This window comes from Centroberyx affinis, unplaced genomic scaffold, assembly GCF_046629955.1.
Source record: "Centroberyx affinis isolate AG114_WGS23_722 - 3 ecotype Tasmania unplaced genomic scaffold, CSIRO-AGI_Caff_v1 ptg001991l_1, whole genome shotgun sequence".
Taxonomy (NCBI): domain Eukaryota; kingdom Metazoa; phylum Chordata; class Actinopteri; order Beryciformes; family Berycidae; genus Centroberyx; species Centroberyx affinis.
This window is the reverse complement of record NW_027280335.1, coordinates 51,221-72,408: the sequence shown is the minus strand read 5'-3', so window position 1 is coordinate 72,408 and position 21,188 is coordinate 51,221. Positions and strand designations below refer to the sequence as shown.

The 21,188-nt window shown below is 40.2% G+C and overlaps 1 protein-coding gene across 1 annotated transcript in view; it reads right to left on the bottom strand.

Moving 5' to 3' along the window:
* Window positions 1-20,191, bottom strand: part of LOC139653865 (cadherin-18) — a 68,760-nt gene extending 48,569 nt beyond the window's left edge. The window contains exons 1-3 of the mRNA XM_071530866.1: window positions 19,961-20,191; window positions 7,330-7,624; window positions 1,342-1,461 (exon numbers count right to left, since the gene is read on the bottom strand). Coding sequence (XP_071386967.1) covers window positions 1,342-1,461; window positions 7,330-7,624; window positions 19,961-20,191 — 646 coding nt within the window. The remainder of the gene's footprint in view (window positions 1-1,341; window positions 1,462-7,329; window positions 7,625-19,960) is intronic.
* Window positions 20,192-21,188: the final 997 nt, after the last annotated feature.

The window sequence follows — 21,188 nt, the reverse complement described above, 5'->3', positions numbered from 1 at the left end:
GATCCGATGTGCGCGTTTTCCAATGACCGCTAGAGTTCCTTGTCCTAATTTGAGGGAGTAGGGCGGTTTGCCGGTGGCGAAAACAACAGCAGACTTGTATACATTAATATGCGTGGGTGGAATACTGCTGTGCGGGGAGTGCAGCTGGCTGGGCCTTCGATCACGTCCCCGCTCCTCTGCACGCCCCACGCTGAATTACAATGCAGACAAGATGCCGAGTCAGCTCAAGCAAAACAACCCATCTGATGTGTCCGAAAGCGTACCGCATATGGAGAGAGAGGGGAAAAAAATAATCGCCGTGGAATAACAATGCAATGTTTTTTAAGCTCAAAATCTAATTTAGCATAGGTTTCAACTACAGTAACATATAGAGTTGATGATACAAAATGTCTGGGGTTGCGTGAGAAAGTTCATTTTTCAGACAAAAATTGGTATTGCTTCTGCCTCACTAACGCTGCCGTGAAATTGTTCCATCAATCCGAACTGTGTTTTCCCTTGAGATAAAGTCAGAATATTCAGCAATTCATTTGTGTTGCTCATTCAGCAAAGAATTCATGTTTTACATGGGTTGTGTAGTCTCAAAGGGGCCAATAGTTGTTCCAGACAGCAATGAATCAATTCATACCAGTGGATTGCTGTTCATGTTAACCAGCAGCAATAACAGCGACAAGCATACGAAACTTCACACACACACACACACACACACACACACACACACACACACACAAACAAAGCACAAAAGCACTCACTTTTACTATTTGTTCATCTCATCTTTTTGTGTCTCTCACACTCACACAAAAGCACGCACACACACACACACACACACACACACACGCATGCACAAACATTTTTTTCACATCATATAAAAGTTATATATCTTGCACTTTGGAAGGTCTATTAACATTTAATAGATTCTGGTAGGAGCCTCTCAAACAAAAGATGGATTTTGAAACCACTGAGCGCTGCCTATTGTGTTTTCCCCTTTCAGAAAGTAAGAAACAATGGCTTTCTGAAAGCATCTCTGCAAATGTCTCCTTTGACCCCTGAGGAGTTAGTTATGGCCCAGAAATAGTAGATGGCGTGCTAAACAATATAGCAGCAGCATGGGTAGTCCATTACTCAACGGTGGCAGCATTAGCTTTTATGATCTCAGACGTGCTATAATAACAGAGCAGGATGTTCGTTGCTAAAAGTACGCTGTGTACAGATTTCACAACATCATATTCGCACCACTTTAGGTTATCAAAACGAATGTTATATAGCAAAGTTATTATTCCAATTTATGGTGACAATCACCACTGCGTCATTCACTTTCCCCAGCCCTGCACATTTATACCACACCTGTTTTGGGGTCGACAGAGAAATATGGCTGTCCTTGTAGAATACTGTAGACTATTCTGGCACTGTTTCCATAGGTGGGATCATCAGCGTCGGTTGCTGTGACTTGGAACACAGATGTCCCTAAAAATGAAAAAAAAAACAGCAAAATTATTTCACGATAATTACTGTCTTTTTAGAGCTTTTTTAAAAGGTTAATGCAATTTTGATGAGCTTTTCCACTGTGTAGAGGCTTTGCAGCTGAGTCACAAATCTAGTAGCCATGTCTGGTGCCATCATGGAGGTCAAGTGGAGAATTGGCTGTGTGCAAATGACGGCTTAATATACAGTATCACAACCTAGAAAAAAATAGATACCTAAAAAGAGTGTTATAGTGGGAGTGTAGTTCAATTCAGTAATTTTATGAATAAAAGTGAATAGTCTGATAAGGTGGATTTGTTCCAAAATTTAGTTTGCAGTGCTGGGAATAATGAGTTAGAGTACTCAGATTACTTTTTTGTGGTAACTGGTGACTTAACACATTGTAATGAAGTAAAGTAACTAATTACCTTTAATAGTAATTTATCCCAATAGTATTGTGAGACAGAAAACTGTCTTGTCTTTAGCCTCTACTCCTAAGCACAAGTTGTACTAAAATGTTGTAGCTTCAGACTTAGTTAACGTAAACAAACTGCTGTTTTTTGGCCTTAGTAGCCAAAAAACAGCTGACTAATTTAGCAGAGCAACCAAAGTTAATGTTAACATGTGACTACTAGCCACTACTAACACAGGTTTCTGCTAGACACATTAGTTAGCCAGTGCGCAAATCAGACATGTTAATAACAAGACAGTGATAGTTAGCTGACCAGATACTATAGTTAGCTAACAAGCTGGCATTATGTAAACACAGATGTAGCCCATCAGTGACGAAATGCAGTTCCCAGTCAAAAACAGCACAGAAATTAACCATGTTTATTCAATTCTGTTGATCATCAACAGAATCAGATGTTCACATCCACTGTTGCCCAAGAGCTGAAGACCTTCCATGTATCTGTGTCTATTGCTGCCATTGTCTGTCAGCTATTTTAAGAAAGAAATGATTTTGACAGTTTTCAGCTACCACTTGAATGGGAATGCCATCACCACAATTTGTTTTCATGCTTCTTTCATTACAATGGATGACATAAATTAAGTTGAAGTTTCTGAAAACTTACTGGTGTGATGGTTTGTTGTTTACACTGTTATTTAAAAATTCATTCTGAAAACCTCTGTGGTTCAATTTAACACTTGAAGTGTTGCTCATAAGGCATTACAAGCCTTCATCAGCCAATTATAATTGCATAACGAGTGCATAATAATTGCACTACAAGCTTATATAATGCATTGGTATATGTGATGAATATGATATGATTGTGTTATGGGACTTGTGAGCTATATGTATTCTTTATTACTAGGGCCTGCAGTTCTTCTGGACACTTGCTCTGTTGCTGCCCTTTGGGAATTTAACAAAATTAAACAAGTGGAACTCATTCCACTCTGTCTCACTAGATATGATTTATTTTTTCTTTTAAACCTCGAGGACCAGACTGAAATGCCAGCGATAATGAACCATGTATTCCACACTATGCCTGAGTACTCCGAATCTCTGTCAACCTTACAGCTAAAATTGCACTGAGAATTATTTGGACTTAATCAGTTTTGGGATTGCTTTGAGAAAGAAAGCTGGGCCGATTCCAAATTACCTGTCTATGAAAACTTATCAGTTTCTACATAATTAATGAACTTTGAATTGTTCTTTGTTATCAGCTTTAGTAAAGCTCAGCTATTACTTTTTTTTAAGGTTAATAGTTTTTTGCAGAATGGGAAAGAGTTTTATTACAAAATGCTACGTATCAATTTCAGAAAAACAAAAACATTTGAAATATATCATTCAAACTCTTAAAGGCTTTTTCACACCGTCATAACAGATTCATATTATAACATATTCTGATGCAGTAACAATGCATTCATTATGCACTCATAACGCACTTTAATGTGCTTAAAGTGTGATTGCTCACAACGCACTTCAACTAAAGTGTTAAATTACTTTTTTAAAACTATTTTAACATGAGGAGCACCATATTAAACTGCCTGACTCTACTCATCAAAGGGTGACCACTCAGCAATATAAGTATGCAGCATGTATTTTCTGAACCTTAACCTGAAAAATCAGTTTCACAAATGTAGTAAATCTCTGTTGGAAATGGGGTGTCAAGATTGCTTTGCCTCAACCAGGTGTTTCCAAACTTTTTCATGTAAAGAACTCCCTAGAAAGAAGAGACACTTTAGACCAGAGATCTCGTTTTGATAAAGGTTTCGACCCATGGACCTCCATTTAACTAGATTTTTGTTGTCGGTCTATACTGCAAGTAGGGAGATAACAGTAGGGAGCGTGAAACCTCTCGCTTAGCGCTAACGTCTAGTGATTGAAATGATAGCGAAATTAAAATACCCCCATTTTGCTGGGACCCCCCCAAGGACCCCTAGGAATCACTGGCTTGAAGCTTTTAAAAAATACCCAGCATGGATAACTGGCTACTTCAAAAGGCTTTAAAGTGGGACTGAAATTCTTGCAAAAACACTGATATTTTTCACTTGGCTCAGCCTATATACAGCACATCATATTTTCCTATTAGAAACCCAGTCACATATCTCATCTTATTCTTACCCCCAGCTTGTCCGTGTCCGCTTTCATCACCTCCTATTGGTTTCAATCCATCTATCTCTACTGTCCTAAGTTGACTTATTGCTGTGGCCACAAAACATAATGCACTTTTAAAAGCTCAAGGTTGGTCTTCTGAAATAGGATTACAGCCACCGGCTCTCTTCATTCTTCCTCAGTGAGAAGTAACCTTGCGCAATGAAAAAGGCACTAGTTTTGTCAGAGTCAACGCCCTTGTCCCATTTCAGAGCTTCTAAATGTCCATTTGGTTGGGAAATGAAAACCCCCGATTCCCAAGATCTGTGCACTGCTGATAACAGCAATTAGTTAGCAAGATGTTGTGTGACCACAAATGAGTCTGAAAACCAGCCTTAATGGGTTGAAAGATGTCATCTTAATGGGCTAAAAGATGTAAATATGTAGCCTAGTGTGGTTTTAAGCATAAGTGCACCATCAGACTTTTACAATAAGGGGTTAGACCTTTGGAAATACTGTTGAGGCTCATGAGTGAACTCAAATATGAATTGAGATTCCCACATAAAGCAAAAACTGCAAAATGTATATTTCTTTTATAAAAACATGGATGGAGGAGTGTAAATCCACTCCATTTTACACAAAATTACCTTTACCTTGGTAGGTCCTCTATGGTAGCATTGATCTGTGTTTTATGATGGATGGCAGTACCTATTGGGAATTGCATTTGAGAGGGGCAAATAGGGGAAAAATAAATCAAAATGTGTGCTCAAGTCCTCTGTGTGGAACCCTGAATGTGTTTTTGTTTTTTAAAAGGGTTGAAAAAGACTTACCCATGTGTGCAATTTTGCACAATTTTCTAGCATTACTCTCAATAATATTCACTTAATCATAACTATTCATCGAACTAAACAAGCCTGCAGCTCTGCTTCTGCTTTTAAAACATCTATTAAACAGCAATCTTCCCAGAAGTGAAATGGTTGACAGGAATGCAAAAAAAAAAAAAAGAGCATCTCCGGCATGTCCATTTACAACATTTCAACCGGGAGAGTTAGAGGAGTACGAAATTGATACCCCTTTCATCTAGCACTCAAAAAATTTAATTCTACCGTTGAACGGGAGGGATGAAACAGTGATGTTGGAGTACCTGGCACGTGCCCAGCTAATCAATTTACACAGGAAAAAAAAGAACATCACGACCAATTAGCTGCCACACTCCCAGACATCCCCTTCCTGCGCTTGGGAGCGCCAGTATTGACAAATGCTGGGGGATTAGTGCTGTGGAGTGTGAGGACAGTTGATTGTTACAGCCGATTTGACGCCGTAGACGCCAAGCCGAAGAGGAATGACTTTAATGGACATGAGCAAAAGAGGGGGGCGGGAAAAAAAAAAGGGTAATTATTTTCCCCTTCACAGTCCTTGATTTCCTCCCTTGGGTCATCAATGGTGATTGATTTGTGCTACTTGATTTGTGCAACCGATGATGAAGTTTGCAGCGGACATTGAAACTTTAAAATGAGTCTTGTTAGAACGAAACAATGGACGCCAATACAATAGATTGGTGTTGCGAGGATATTTTCATTACCCCATTATCCACTCACACACCAATTAGAGCTAACAGCACCTGATTAACGGTATAATCAAAAACATATAATATTTATTAAACATACTTTCGTCCTACAGTAGCAATAGTGCTTTCATCTACTTAAAATTCATAAATACAGCTGAATACAAGAGCGCCAGAACATACAGTACACTAAAAAGGAGATTAAGACATGTGTACTTGACACATCAGACTAAGAAACAAATATAGTGACTGGCAAAGTTGTGTGTCAGGCGTGTCTGTTCATGAATATGCATGAAGGCATCAAGGGAGATATTGACTGTTTATAAAGAGGGCACCTACAGGTCTGTTGGGGTTTGCATGTTTAATCGCTTCTCTACATCCCCATCTCCTCGCTGCGAGAAACTGATGAAGCCGTTCAATTCCTCTTTGAGGTATTTTTTAATAAGTATCTCTACTACTTTTCAGCGACTGAAAGGCTTATTTTAGACTGACAGCTATAAAAGGACACATGGTGCTGACACTCTCAAAAAAGTGTCAGCACTGAGAATCACCTATCGTACGCTGTATTTGAAGCAAAACCACTCTGATAGCAGTTTGGGCAACATTTGGACAACCTACATAATGTTTTCAAGGACCTCTGTGAAATGTTTCAGCACAATACTTTTGAGCCATTGCGCTGTGAGGCAGAATCCATTGGACTGAGGAAAGGGTAGCTTTTGTTCACCCGAGCTAAAAACAGAACGGTGGAATAAAGAAATAAAAAAAAAAAAAAAAAAAAAGCTGCTTGCCACATGATGCTGGGCATACTAGGAGCAACTGTCTCAGAGGAGGTGGATAGAGGCTTTTTTCTCCATGATGTGGAGGACTCCACAGTCTCGACGGCAGGGATGCTGGGGAGGCACTATTGAGCGCTTTATAAAGACCTGCCCACCCGGGGAACCATCACAGAGCCAGAAAACAAAGAGGAGAAAGAGGACTCCACTCGCTCGCAGAACATCAAACATTCTTGAAAGCATTATCATAGAAGGGGACAAACTGGAATGTTGCATAGGGTTAAAGCATATTTGATCCTCATTCTTCACAATACTGGGACATTTCACCTTCTGTTAAACCACCTTGGTGGAAGACTTGGTCACGATTCTACACACATGGGATATGAAGCCAGTGGTCTCGCCATATACTGTATTTTACTCTTTCCTGGAGGCATGGATCAAAATAGATTCTGAGAATATCTGAAGAGTGGCTGAAATGAAATAGAGCTGGAAAACGAAATCACAATATGAACTTCTGCAATTTCCAAATCACAGAGGCTGCAATTAAGGCTGCTTAAGAGAGAGGGGCGTCCAAAATGGATTTCTGAACAAGGAGTGTTAGAGCTCCAGGTAATTTCTGATCCATGAATCAAATAAAATATTGCTGAGAACCTTTCATTAGATTCAAACTCAGTATATCCTGCACACTTTTTTTCACAAAATCACTTGCCTTTAAACAATTTTAAAGTTCTAAAAAATGTATGACAAGATAGATAAGATAGAGATAGATAAGATATGAATCGCAATTGCAATATTGCAAATAATCACAATTCGATTTTTTGTCAATATCGTTCAGCCCTAAAATGAAACAGTGACAAATAGACAAGCTCAGACTGTTTCTCCAATTAAGTTAAAAAAAAATATTCAAAGTCCAAACCCATTCAAACAAAGCCTTACTGCTGACGAAAGTAGAGAGCGATCACTGGAAGGTCCAATTTATTGAGGAGCGCTCTACTCACCTACTTCAGACATCTCAGGCACCAAAGCTACAAAGGGCCCGTCTGGAAATTTGGGGGCATTGTCATTGATGTCTTGTACTTTGATGATGAATTCCGACTTTGGTTCCAGGGCCTCTTCCGTGTGGCGGTCCAGGGCTTGTGCATGTAGGACGTAGTGTGTTTTCCTTTCCCGATCCAGGCTCTTAGTGGCGTGAATATCTCCCGTCACTTCGTCGATGATGAATATAGTCCCGGCTCCTTCCCCGCTCAGGATGTACCTGACGGATCCATCCCCTTTATCTGAGTTTGAGTGAAGCTGCAAGGGAAACCAGACAAAGTGTATGAATACAGAGAATAGAACATCGTTGTGTTTTTGATTTATGGCTTCAGAATAAAATTTGCAATGCTCCTAATGTATTTCGGTAACAAAAAAAAAACAAAAAAACAGTTGTACAATTTTGAGTATCACGGTTGGGATTGTGGAGTTTTTTGCTGTTTTTCTAAAGGATACATCTTTATAAACCCTTTTTATATAGCTTGTGTCAGAGAGCATGAGGAGATTTTTGCAGATATACAGATGTAGACATTGTGGAAGTTCCACTTTTTGCTGTACTCTTGCTGAACTACACCGCTGCACTTTTGCTCCATCACCTAGGAAGAACTGTTTGAGGAAAATTTCGCTCTCTTTTCAGTTGTTGGAAAGCCTAAGGAACAGTCAGGTCACTTGTCAGTAGAGAGAGGCAAGATTTTTGTGTTACAATATCCTAATTTACTCTAGTTATATAACATTCTGCAGTACTACTGTAGGGTATAAATGCATGAAGATGGACTTGTACAACGATTACCACTGTGATGTCCATATAAAAGCATAGATCTGGGCTGTATAAGAGTCTTGAATGCATTGTGATACATATCTAATACTCTTTGATACAGGTTCTATCAAGGCTGTATCAGGAGATCTCCGTGCTTGTATCTGTTGCAGTGTTACTGCATCGCACGGTGGTACTCAACCCACCTTTCCGCTTGAGAAAACTCATAACACAACTCAGATAACATTACATTATTCAACATTTCACTCTCAAGCTTTACTGTACCCGAGCATCTCTGAAGAACTGCATCTTTAGAGATTAAAGTTTTTTTTTGATGAAATCCTTACAAGACTCTCATAGATGGAAGCGCCGTCTCTTTCGCACCAGGAGAGGAAGAAACAAGGGGGAGAACTGAGCCACTTGTTCAGCCATAATTGATACCATGAGGATTAAGACTTTCATGCCAATTGCTCAGCAGGGTTTCGGTTTTAAACTTCAAAAATCTATTTTACAATACCACCCGATTCCCAAACCAAGGCAACCATCTTAGCATCGTCATTCAAACATTTTCATTTTCACTCATGAATAAAACATGTCATGAAACTTTGATTTTTTTTTTCAGGAAAATGTTACGGCACAAATTCCATATAAAAGAAAAATCCATATAATTTTCATTGTATACTGATAATGCTTTAGATACTGGTGATACATATTTTAATATTTTTTCAAAGAGCTGTGAACGCAGCCTTTGAATTCCAGGCCACACCTCAGTCCCATTTCATTCAAGATGTATTAAAATGTCGAGAGCAGAAGATACACAGTCTCTGTCTCTTTCCAATGCATAAGTGAGCCATGCTGTACCCACATGGGAATATTATGGTATGCTTTTTTTTTTTTCCAGTATGATTTATGCATAGTCCGGATCGGCATGAGTATGTTAAAAACATGCTGGCAAAGCACTCAAATGTACTTGGGACCGGTGTACTTTCAAAGGGCGTTGGCAGGGTTACGTCTGCACACTCCTCTTCCTCACAGGACCACAGACACTCAGCATTCCAATGGAAAATCAAAACAACCACAGTGCGCTCAATAGGGGGCTTTCAGGTGATGTAACACACCCTCTGGCGGCCATATTGGACGTCCTCAGCTCTTGGGCAACAGCGGCTGAGAACAGACTGTGTGTGTAGAGTGTTTCTATACATGTATCAACAGAATTCAATATAAATGGTTCTTTTCTTTACTGTTTTTGTTTGGGAACTGATCATTTCACCCTTACATCTGACCGATTTTCTGTTTACATAATGTCAGCTTATTAGCTAGCAAATAATAGTATCTGGTCAGCTCTGGTCAGCTCATTACGGTCTTGTGAACACATTTGATTTGCACACTACTTAACATATCTAGTAGCTCGAGGTTAGTGGCTAGCAGTCGCAGGTTAACATTAACATCGGTTGCTTTGCTAAATTAGCCTGCTGGCAAGTTAGCTAGCTAACAAAGGCAAAAACCAGCTGTTTGTTAAACTTAACTGAGCTGACTCCTGGTAAGCTCATGTTAAGAGATTTGGAGTGGATGCTATAGGGCTAAAGACAACACTGTGTCACAGTAAAACCTAAATTTGCAAATAAATCCACCTGATCAGATAATTCACTTTTTCAGGTCTGCAATTTCCTAATAATTTCCTAGAAAGGAACTGTTAATACCTCAGGAAGTTTCCTGGAAAGAATCACAAAATTATGTAGGCCATTAATTACAGGGAAAATAGAGAAAGAGTTTAATGGTAGTTGGTAAGTACCTCCAGTTTCTTCTGGAGTTTCTAAGACAGAACCATGAAATGATGTAGTAGTTATATAGAAAATTAGAAATTCAATAAATAACTATATTATATAATAATATGCATATGACTTGGGTTATAACATCTGCCTATTATTTTTCCTATAAATAGTTTATAGTTTTGCAGTTATTTCCAGGAATTTTTTTTAGAAATGTACATCTTATCGAAGAAATTGGAGGTACTTACCAACTACCAACTACCATTGAACTCTTTCTCTGTTTTCCTTATAATTAGAACATAATTCCATGGTTCTTTCCAGGAAACCTCCTAAGAAATTAACAGTTCCTTTCGATTAATGTATTATGAAATTGTGGACCCGGAAAATAAAGCGTTACCACTTTTACTTGTAGCATTACTGAATCGACCTATATCCACATCACAACTGTCTTTTCAGGTATATCTCTGTTTCTAGTCTGGTTGTTATATATTTAGCCATTTGTGCACAGCCAGTTCTCCAGTGGACCTCCATGATGGCACCAGATGTGGTTGCAAGGACATTTGTGACACAGCTGCAAAGCCTCTATACCTGTAAACTGCAGTACTTGTGCAGTGCAAAAAAAACATGTTTTTTCACTGCACCATGTGCCATGTTTTGTGTTGCATTGTACTGACACTAAAGTCCAGCCCTGAACAACATCCATTCGTAGGTATTTTCCAATCACTGACAAGCAATAACTGGTACACGTGAAAATGTTGGCCACCATTAGACACATGCAAAATAGAAAAGCCTAAACAAATTAGAATGCCCTCTATCTCTACTACTACCACCGCACACACAAACACATACACACACCTTTTATTTAGCAAGTTCGGTGGAGGTTCTGGGGCCAAATCTAATCAAAACTTGGACTAGCAAATTAATTACTAATTAGGAAGCTGCTGTTGATTGCAGGCCTGACTCTTGGTGAGAGCAAAGTGTCCTTTCTTTGGTAAATAGCAAGCCTGTGATTAGGTAAGGAGTCAAAGATCATGTTAAATCAGGTACTTAATCAGTTGCTGGATTGGAGTAATATGAAACATAACTTCCAAAGCAAGGAATCAAAATGCGTTTACACATTAATGGCAATTACTATGTTGAGATAGAGAGGCCCGTTTTCCCATTCTCCTAATGTTTAATCTAGTGGAAGCCATTTAGAAATATTCAGTAGTTCTGCTGGATGTAGTTTGATCATCAATTCATACATACAAATTTTAGCATATTATGTCAAAATGCAGACACCCAGCATTATTATTCAGCGGTAGTGCACCACTCTCTCACTATTACAAGGATATATCCACTCCTGTCCATGTCTTAAGGAGCACTCCACAACACCAGCACATAAATTTAATTTTGCCTCCAGTCAAAGTGCTAATTTAGCCATTGACTTCTTTGCAGGAGCTAATATATCATGCTCAGCAAAGTGTGAACCACCGATGCACATGGTGACTACTGCCTTCCCAAAGCTATGGGTGATAAAAGTGTCAACAGGTTGCGGGTCATTACACAAACATCACATGCTTAAAGTGAAGCTGTGTTAGGCCAGCTGAGAGTGAAACAGGATACTGAACGTCCAACCGGGTGATACCCAGAGCCAAAGAGTTTAGGGGTGAGCTGCTTAAATATGATTATTCCAAGGTGTTTTCATCAGGTTAGGGGGTCTACTTTGAATAGAGCTGAACAATGAATCGAAAAAAATAATACAAAATCGAAATCACAATATGAACAAGGTGTTTTAGTGCTTTGGTCCATGAATCAAGTACAATATTGGTGAAAATATATACGTATATATTTTTTTAAATCTCTTTTCTTTAAACAATTTTTAAGTTTCAAAATATTTATGACAAAAAAAACTTGTGATATTAATCACAGTTTTTATTGCAATTGCGGATTCTGTCAAATAATCAAATCGATTCAATTAGATTTTTTGTCAATATCTTTCAGCTCTAACGTTGAACTATTTGAGTCTTTGATTGTAAAGTCACTGATTTCAAAATAATTTTCATTGCTTATACTCTGGCATGAGCCTGTGTGGACTCATGGTAGATGTTTCTTATGCTATGCTGTATATGAAGGGTTAATTTTCAAATTGCTATATATATTCAGAAGTTCATCAATCATCAGTCAGTCTCTAAAACTTCTAGTCTCCAGGGTGAAGGATCCACAGGGAGGATACAGCCTCTGAAAGCATTATCATTTTCTCAACCAAGGAGTTAAGTTACCATCTAGCCATCAAAAAGTACCATAATTTTATTTAGTTGTGGGCTGCTAAAGCTACACAAGGCAACTTCACATGCTGGAGGATCCAAATGGCTGTTGGGAAAAAAATCTGACCTTCAGTACCCAGAAATCATGTTATGTAACGTCAGCAAACTGCACACAGCACGCTCTCATGTTTACCAACCAAGTCAGTCTGTGATGCTTTATTCCAAAGGAAACCAAAGGGACTAGAAAGATCTAATGTTGTTGAGTCCAGCTTTCTCTGCTGCTGTTTAGGAGACAGTTTGGACTTCTGTGGGTGGAGACGTGTCCATACATGACACCAGAATTTAATTTGGACAAACACAGTGAATTCTACGGGGCCTCAATTAAGAAGGGATTGCAGCAGTACTTCATGAGTTAGGCTGGTATTTTTACATAAAATCTTGCCTAATGCAGCTTTAAGCATTATGCAAAAGTACTAGATGTCACTTTCTTTTTCAAAGGGTGGATATCACGCTTTGGAACAAAACCCTTCTTATGTCTGTACAGATATGAAATCAGCTTATCCAAATCATACCTGAACCCTATCCATTAGAAATGAATGAATCAAAGCTGACTATAGAGAAACTGGCTTGGGGCAACCTTCTGTCTCGTGGTTTCCAAGACAGAGCCTCCTCCATTCCTCTGCAGTGGGTGCTCCTAATGCATTTGACTTCAGCATCGGGATATTTTATTTATAGTTCATTAATTTTGATCACACAGAAAATTTCATGACTCCCCGCCTGAATGTAATTAGTGTCAATTTTGTTAAACCGCGGAGCAGGCCTGATATGAGCTTAACATATATCACCACTGTGTGTGGCAATTCAATAGGGGGAAAAGAAAATGGCTGCAGTGTCCTACAGTGGGAACTGAAGCGGCAGTCCATGTAATAAAAAAAAGAGTGGAAATGTAGAGATAGCCTCTAATACTGACTGATCAATCAAAGCAGATGTGGCATCGTGAGAATAGAGATGACATGATTGTTTGCAAAAGGAGAAATTATTACCTTTGCAACCTTGTTTTTTTTTTTTTTGTCATCTCCCCACAAAGACTTAGAGGGATCTTTTATCTCCACAGGGCAGCAAAACAAAGGATTGTGTTTATCTCTCCCTCTCTATGGGTGACTTTATTAAGGACTAGTGGAATAGATGACTGGCATGTGGCTGGCGGCTGGCAGCTGGCAATGCATTTCTCGGGAGTTTAAAGAGATCAACAGAGTCTAGGGCCGTAAAGTCGCTGGCGAGAACACTCTGATCCCCAGAAAAACCTTGGTTATAGTTTCATCAGATGCCCAGAGGTCCGGGAAAGAAAGTGTATCTTTGCTTTTCTTCTGTCAACAGCCATGCATTTTCGCCTGGTTGGTCGGGGTGTGATCATCTGTGCTCGTTGTCAAGTGCAGCCTTAAACTGTTTGCGTTTACAAGCTAATTGGTGCTTAGAGTCAACAGTTACAAGAGTCTGTTATAGCGCTTGTCAGGTGCCTACACTCAAAAAAACTGCTTATGGGCATTAATTGGTTAGGCAGAAAACAATCGTGTTGGCTTTATTTAAATATAACATGTTTCTATAATACATATATATAACTTATTAGATAAATGTAAATTTAACAGGTTGGACATGTAATGAGAGTCAAATAAATTGGATTAAATATCGCCAGCTACATTTTGGTGAGGATTTCAATGTTTTATTATATGTCATGAAGTAGTTTGATAAAACTTGCAAATGGCCTCATTGCATTATTTTTGCTGCTTTGGTAGACCCACACTTGCTGGCAAAACTGATTCCAATTACTGAGTTGATCACATTCCCATATGTGGCTAGGTAGTTAACGTTACTGTAGCAGTAATTGGGTTGTTTTTAGTTTAAATACTTTTAAAAGTATTTCAACTAAATACTTTTAAAAGTATTTAAACTAAAGTTAGTTGAAAAATGATTCTCTGAAAATGCAGTGATCTAGGTGACAGGTGGGATTTTCTCAGTCTGTAGTTATTTTCCACATGGCAGACACTGAAGCTAGCTAACGTTAGCTAACTTGAGGGGTTTAGGCGTTAGCTGCAAGTAACTGAAGGGGGCTACTGCACTGCAGTGACAGAACGATTGTGAATGGACAAAATACTTTATTTAACGTCCTTTTAAAGACATATGTAGGTCTAGTTAATACTTTATGCTGGGTAGCATCATTTTGAATGCATTTGAGTTTCAAAGTTTGAGCTATCTGCCTTTTCCTCCTCCAGATCAGGAGCTAACATCCAGTGAGGTGCACTGAGCCATCTACACATTGAGTACAAAAGCCTTTCGATGTATTTGTAATGTTATTATTTTTTTAAATTAAAGATTGGTCGTTGTGGCAAAGGCTTTTTTGGGCACTGTATGTGTCTGTAACAGTTGATATTATTTTGGAGGTGGTTTTGATATAACACAGTTCCTAAATCAAGCTGTTCAGGTTGTATTGCAGCTGTCATCAAGGAGTGAGAAATAGAACCACCATGGGTCCCGTCTGTCAAGTGATGCATAGGCTACTATGTGGTGTCGCATTTTGATGGTGTAAGCTTTATTTGACCCTATATTAATACAGATAGTACAAATATCTTAACAGCTGTTAGAAGTAATTGATGCCAATTTATTTATTTATCATCAGTTAAAAATACGTATGTGACACCCCTTATGAAGGAATAATCACCAGGTAATGTAATAATGTGATGCTACATTATAACTGAATTAATTACATTAACAGGTTTTCTTACATTTTCAACCCATTTAGAGGGACATTTTATTAAATTTTGACAAATTATTATATTATAAGTTGCTACATGGGTTGGCCTTGATCTATTCTACTGTTCTTTATTTCCTTGATCTTATTAAATGTACAGATCCTGATAATGTATGTGCCTGGAAAACTAGCCTAGTTCACTGTGGTTATAAAACAAGATTCTGTTTTATGGCTCTCATCATGAGTTGTGTAGCTAGGTGAATAAGACGGATATCTTTCTGAGTATGGAGCACTGACAAAATGAATAAGTACATAAAACTCTCCAACTCTGTTGCTAGCTGGATGTGACTGTTATATGAAATCCAGAATAAAAGTTTATACCAGGGAGTTTTAGGGAGAGAACATAAAATATGTCATAATATAACCAAGGTGCCTACTGTACATTTCCACCGATTGATCCCATTCTGATTTATGACAGATTTTCCAGGGAGTTTGAATTTCAGTGAAGCCTCAACTTTATGGTATAAAGCAGCCTATGGGCTAAGGCGGAGTGCAGCACCTACCTGTGAACAGTTGCCCTGGCTACAAACTGTCACTTTCTCTTTTGTCACGCATCACTGTGAGCTTAAATATTTTGATTTATTTTACCAAGCTTTCACAAGAACTCTCTATCTGTGTGTCCTCGCCAGCGACTTCAGGCCCCCGGACTCTGTTGTTATCAGACAAGCACTGGACAAACATTAGTGACATTTACTGCATGTTGGTGCGGAAAGATTCATTAAAACTGCATCACTTTGATCTTGAAAGCAGGCCTGCTGATGCAGAAATGGGAGCTGGAGTTGAAGGTGGGGGGCGAGGGTGTGGAGCATTTATTCCATCAACAAGCAGGGTGGAGGGGGTGAGGAGGAGGAGGAGGAGGAGAGATGAGGAGGAGGGAGAGAGGAAGGGAGGTGCTTTGGTTGATGATCAGCGCCTGGGCCTCATATTCGCAATTAGTGAAGGGGGGGGGGTTAGTTTTTGATTAAATCTCGGCTCTTATACTTCACTCAAGAGGACTTAATCACTTTTTATGTGGGTGTGCTTGATTGTCTGATTATCGCCACGTTTTGGCCATGCTCCCTCCCAATCAAATCCTCCGAGCGTCCCTTCTCCGCGATTGATTTGTAACAGTCACAGTAAACCTTGATGATGGAGCGCGCGGCTAATGACCATCCATCAGCAGACAGCGATGAGGGGCGTGATGAAGACGTGCGGTCGATGCGCATCGCGGCGATCCGCCCTAATAGTTGTCCTCTATTTTGACTTCTGTGGGGAAACAGAAACAGAATGAATCGTTGTCTCGCAGCAGGATGGTTGACTTCTTGATGTACAGTAATGAGATTATTAGAGTCCCGGAATCAACTCTGACACTCATTTAATGACATCGCCTCTCACTGCTGCAAGATTTTGATATTTCATAAAGTCTGGGTAATGACACAGAAATGAAACCGTCAGCAGATTAACTTTAGAAAACATCGAGTTTAGGCCTTTCGCTCTTGCAGTGACTAAATGCCAATGATTTTAATCTGAAGTGTCTGCATGGTGCTAATATGATTGAACGTTTATGATGGAGGACAGCGGAATGGACTCTGGGAATTATGCGAGCCTACGTGAGCAGCAGACATGAGCTTGAAATGCTATTTTCTGCAGTTGTTGACTCAATGATAATTAAATTGTAATTCACTTGGCTTCGGCTTTTGTTTACTTCTTTGTTTTGATCATCTTTTGTTTGGCCAAAGTGTGACCGGATCAAGGACAAGGCATTACACATTTATAACCCGACCAGATAATGATAGGACATGAGCCCTCTCAACACAAGGATAGTGTTAATCCAAATGGCCTAAAACACAGGTGAGAAAAATCAATGCATCTTTCTCTGCTACACATGCATGCACACACACTTGCACACATAACAACACACACACACACACACACACACACACACACACACACACACTGGCACACACATAAATGTCTCAGTGACACCAAATTCATCAGCAGTTGGTAATAACTATCTTGTTTTTTTGTTTTTCAGGGTGCGTCCCCTTTTAACGAATGCAGAATGATAATGCTTTCTGTGACATTTTTCATTTTATTTTAGATTACCCCGCAATGGGTAATAAACACTGAAATCTGTATACAGTCTGTTCCTGCATTGCAAAGCATGCCATGGATGGAAAGCAATTTAAAGTAAAAACCCTTGCTTCACTTTCTTTTCCACTGTTGAGCTATTACATACAACAAGACAGTTGCCTGATTCTGTCACAGCACAATCCATTTTTAGCTGTATGAATAAAACATTTAGGCACCTTTCTTAGAGGTTGCCATTTTGCTCTGCAAATGAACATAGGATAAGATAAGGGGGTATTCCTAGTAGTCTGTAAGCACCCATTCTGTCAATTCTCACCATATTTATATTTCAGTGGGTCTCCTCAGCTGAACCAGCCGCCGAATGATACTTCAATTCAAAGTTTTCTGACCTATAGGATCAAGTTCTTTTTGCACCCAGCAAAGTCACATCAGACAGTTCACAGCAGTTCATATCCACTCTACACGATGCAGCAGGGTTGGGATTTGCATCGTCTTCTAGAAAGTGCAAACCGGTCCATAACTTGCAGCAACAACAACTTCAAAGCACCACGCTGAGCTGTGATTGACACAAAGACATTCACACCTCCCGTTGGGATAGCGGGTAGTCTCCTGTCTCGTATCTGGACGAGGCCTGTCCCCCTGCCAAGCATTTGCGTCTCACTCACGCACAAAGCTGTCATTTCCCAAATGCATCAGCCCCCCAGAAGGGTGTCACTGGGGATTATGGGATACCTCTGGGGGATTAAAAATGTTCTTGACAGACTGGCCGTTTCGCTCATTCCCAGAAGTCACTGTGCTGGCCTGCATCTATTTCCCTGCGTGAGTGTGTAGCTAAAAAATACACATAACATGGGCAACTGCCAAGGCAAACTCTCACCTTGTGGTTAACGTGTGTTATGTTCGACCTTGTACATTCCTCAGTACACAGCTCTTTTGATGTTGACTCCACAGTCATTGAAATTCCACTGCTGTGGAGTATTTACTGTGTATCTTATCATGGAATGTCTGTTTTCAAAATCACTATTTTGGTGAATGCAATTATCAACAAAGAAGAAAGTGCTGGCAATTCCCCGTAGTAAAAACTGCTCATTTGCTGCTTGATAATGTCCAGAGTTTTTTAATCAAGCAAGGAGAGGGAAAAATACAGCGCAGTGCGTGCCAAGTGGATTAATCCTCCTCCTCCTCCTCCTCCTCCTCCTCCTCTCCTGTCTTGGTCTAATTAAGGGTCATTCTGTCTCCTGGCCACATTAGGACATCGCACACCAATCCCAACCCACATAATTAAATGTTTTCTGTGCTAACCATCAGGAGACCCCATCTCTTTAAACGTGCGTGTCAAATTGATTCCTTAATAATGTTTATGTTTCTTCTCAGTGCTTTATTATCATTCAGGATTAGCTGTTTATGTTTGTTTTGCTTTTGCTTTCATATCCCCACCACCACACACACACACACACACACTCACACACACACATACAACAACACCACCACCCCTAAGTAAGCTAGGGATAGCAAGAGCACACCGGTTTTAGCATAACAGACCAATGTGATAGAGCCAGCCAGCCAGCCAGCAAACCAAACAATCATGAACTTCAAAGGCAACGGCGGTATTTAATGTTATAATATAATCCAGGAGAGTAATTACTCCTTCATGCAATTAGCGCACTGATAAACTGGCATTGTAGATGAAGGCTCTTCCAGTATACTGCAAATTCCTCCAGTAATATCCATGTAACACTCAAGATACAATGCCACATAAATGCTGCGGGAATGTTTCCGTTGGCACCTTGGGATTTTATGGTTCACTCATGCATCTAATAACATTAGCAAAAACACGTTTCACCAATAAATAACCTTTCTTTCCTGGTTTGTCTGCATGGCAAGGACATTTGTGACTGACGCCCTAGTTTTATTCAATAAACACATATTTGAGGTAGAAAGTGATATTGGCTGTTTTTTTTTCTTTTTTTCACCCTCTTCCCAACTGTGTCATCTCGCTTTCCTTTCTTTTTCACTTCAAATTGTACTGTTGTTGAAATACAGACATATGTGCAGTCAGAGGAGCGATCCGCCTTTCTCATTCTCTTTCTCTCGGAGTGCGGTTGAGGGGATTAGTGTGTGCCTGAGTGCCTGGAATAATGATCACTGCAGCGGAGAAACACATTTTCACATTTCAGGAGATAAGGGCAGGCAATCTGCAAGCAGAGGACTTAACCAGGTCCCTGTGGCTTATTGTGGAACTAACAGAAAAGTCACCACCAACCACCAGGAACCAGACATCCAGTGCTACCCTTAGCCTCAAAGCAAGTAAGAACGCCAACAATTAACTCCATCTTTCCACTGCCGGGAGCACCAGTCGTTCTCAAAAGGCAGCATTCAGTGTGGCGATATAACATTCATAAACTTTCCTAACTATTAAGCAACCCGGTGACCCACGTTCCCATTGCACTATTGCGCAATTTCCTACCGCGAAGGTTCATTTCCCACCGCGAGACCAAAGCTAAGTTCATTTCCCACAGAGAAGACCAAATCTAATATTTTTTTCTTCAAAGATATCTTGATGTGCACGGCTATTCTCACTTTCAAACTTAATCCAGTCTTGCAGAGCTGGCTTCCCGGAGCGGTAGACATGCTGAGAGGAACTCCTTAATTACAGAGAATGAGAATAAATTTTTTTTTTGTCCATTATCATGAGAGGAACTCGGTCAGACATTGTAATGATTAAAAAAAAAAAACCTTCACAAATGGGATCTGAATTTCCACATCAGACGACCAAAGAAACCACCTACAATGCTACTGTGGCAATCTCAGCAGAAGAGCTTCCTCCTGCCGTAAAACATTTCTCAATAAACAAGAGGACAGGGAAAAATGCCAAGTAAGCTCTTCAAAAGCCAGCTCCCAGGGATCAAAAGATTTTTACAGTTTCAGCCAGGCGATTCGACAAAACCTTACCTTTCCCACATACTGAGCATCTGGTCCCATGTGTTCTTCTAAAACAAAGAATTGGTTCCAGATCCAGCCGCGCTTGGGCCTGTGGTGCACCTCCGTCTCCCCGTTGGCCAGTTTGGTCTGGTTCTTGGAGGGCACTTTGGCGGAGACGTGGTGGCTCGCCCCGTAGCACCTCTGGATGAAGCAGAGGCACACCAGAAAGGGACAGAGACAGGAGGTGGTGGATATCCTCATGGTGGTGCGTGCGTTTGTAAATTTATCCCCGTGTTCGCAAGTGTCCAGGTCCTCCCACCACCGCTGCCACTGCCGCCGCCGCCGCCTCCACTAGCCACCGCTGCAGGCTCGGGCGGTGGTCTCAGCCAGAGAGGTTTCTAAATCCAAACTGAGAAAAAGGTGGTCCCGGTAGATCCTCTAAGGTTCATGGCCCACAGCCGCAGGTTTAAGAAAAAAGCCGAGATACATTTACATCGTGGAATTTCCCCGAGACGTAAGACGCTGTGCAAATGGAAGTGAACTTCTGGATGGGTCTACCAAGAGCAGAGGTTAATCCCAGCAGCCATTCTGTATTTCCTGGGAGAGAGAGGAGAGGAGAGGAGAAGAAACACAGAGTTAGAGATTAATTTGATGGATATTATAAGTTAAATGTCCGCTAATTCCCTTCAATTAAATTGCAGCTCATACAAATCCATACAGATGAGGAGCAGCATCTCAAACTGGTTGACTGTGATAAGGTGCAAAGAAGAAGCCGCTGTTCAGTATTCTAGCCGCTGTCGCCATTTTAGAGATGACACAAACAAGTTTGGATTTTGTGAGTTAGTGTGCTATTAAAAGGTTGTGCATGCCTGTGAGGTCACAGCGCTGCCTGGTGAGTGATATTGCCCACTGAGGTCAGGACTGTGCTGCTCTGGTGTCAGAGCAGCACAGCGCCGGCCCAGTGACTCAAAAGATGAGTTGGTTTTGTTAAAAATATCAGAAAAAGAGGGTTTTATTTGGTTCTTTTAACACCACCAGGGCATACTGCAAGGCTTAGTGTGTGCCTCACCACACTGAATAATAACCGTGGCAGCAAGAAATACATTTACTATGATAAGGACAGACATTAAGCCACTCAAACGTAAGGCAGAGGGTGATTTTTAGAAAGCACTGGGATTGAAAAGAAGAAAAAAAACAGTTCTGGCAAATGGACTTTTTCAAAATCAAAATTACATATTGAAAATGGCATTGAAGTGGT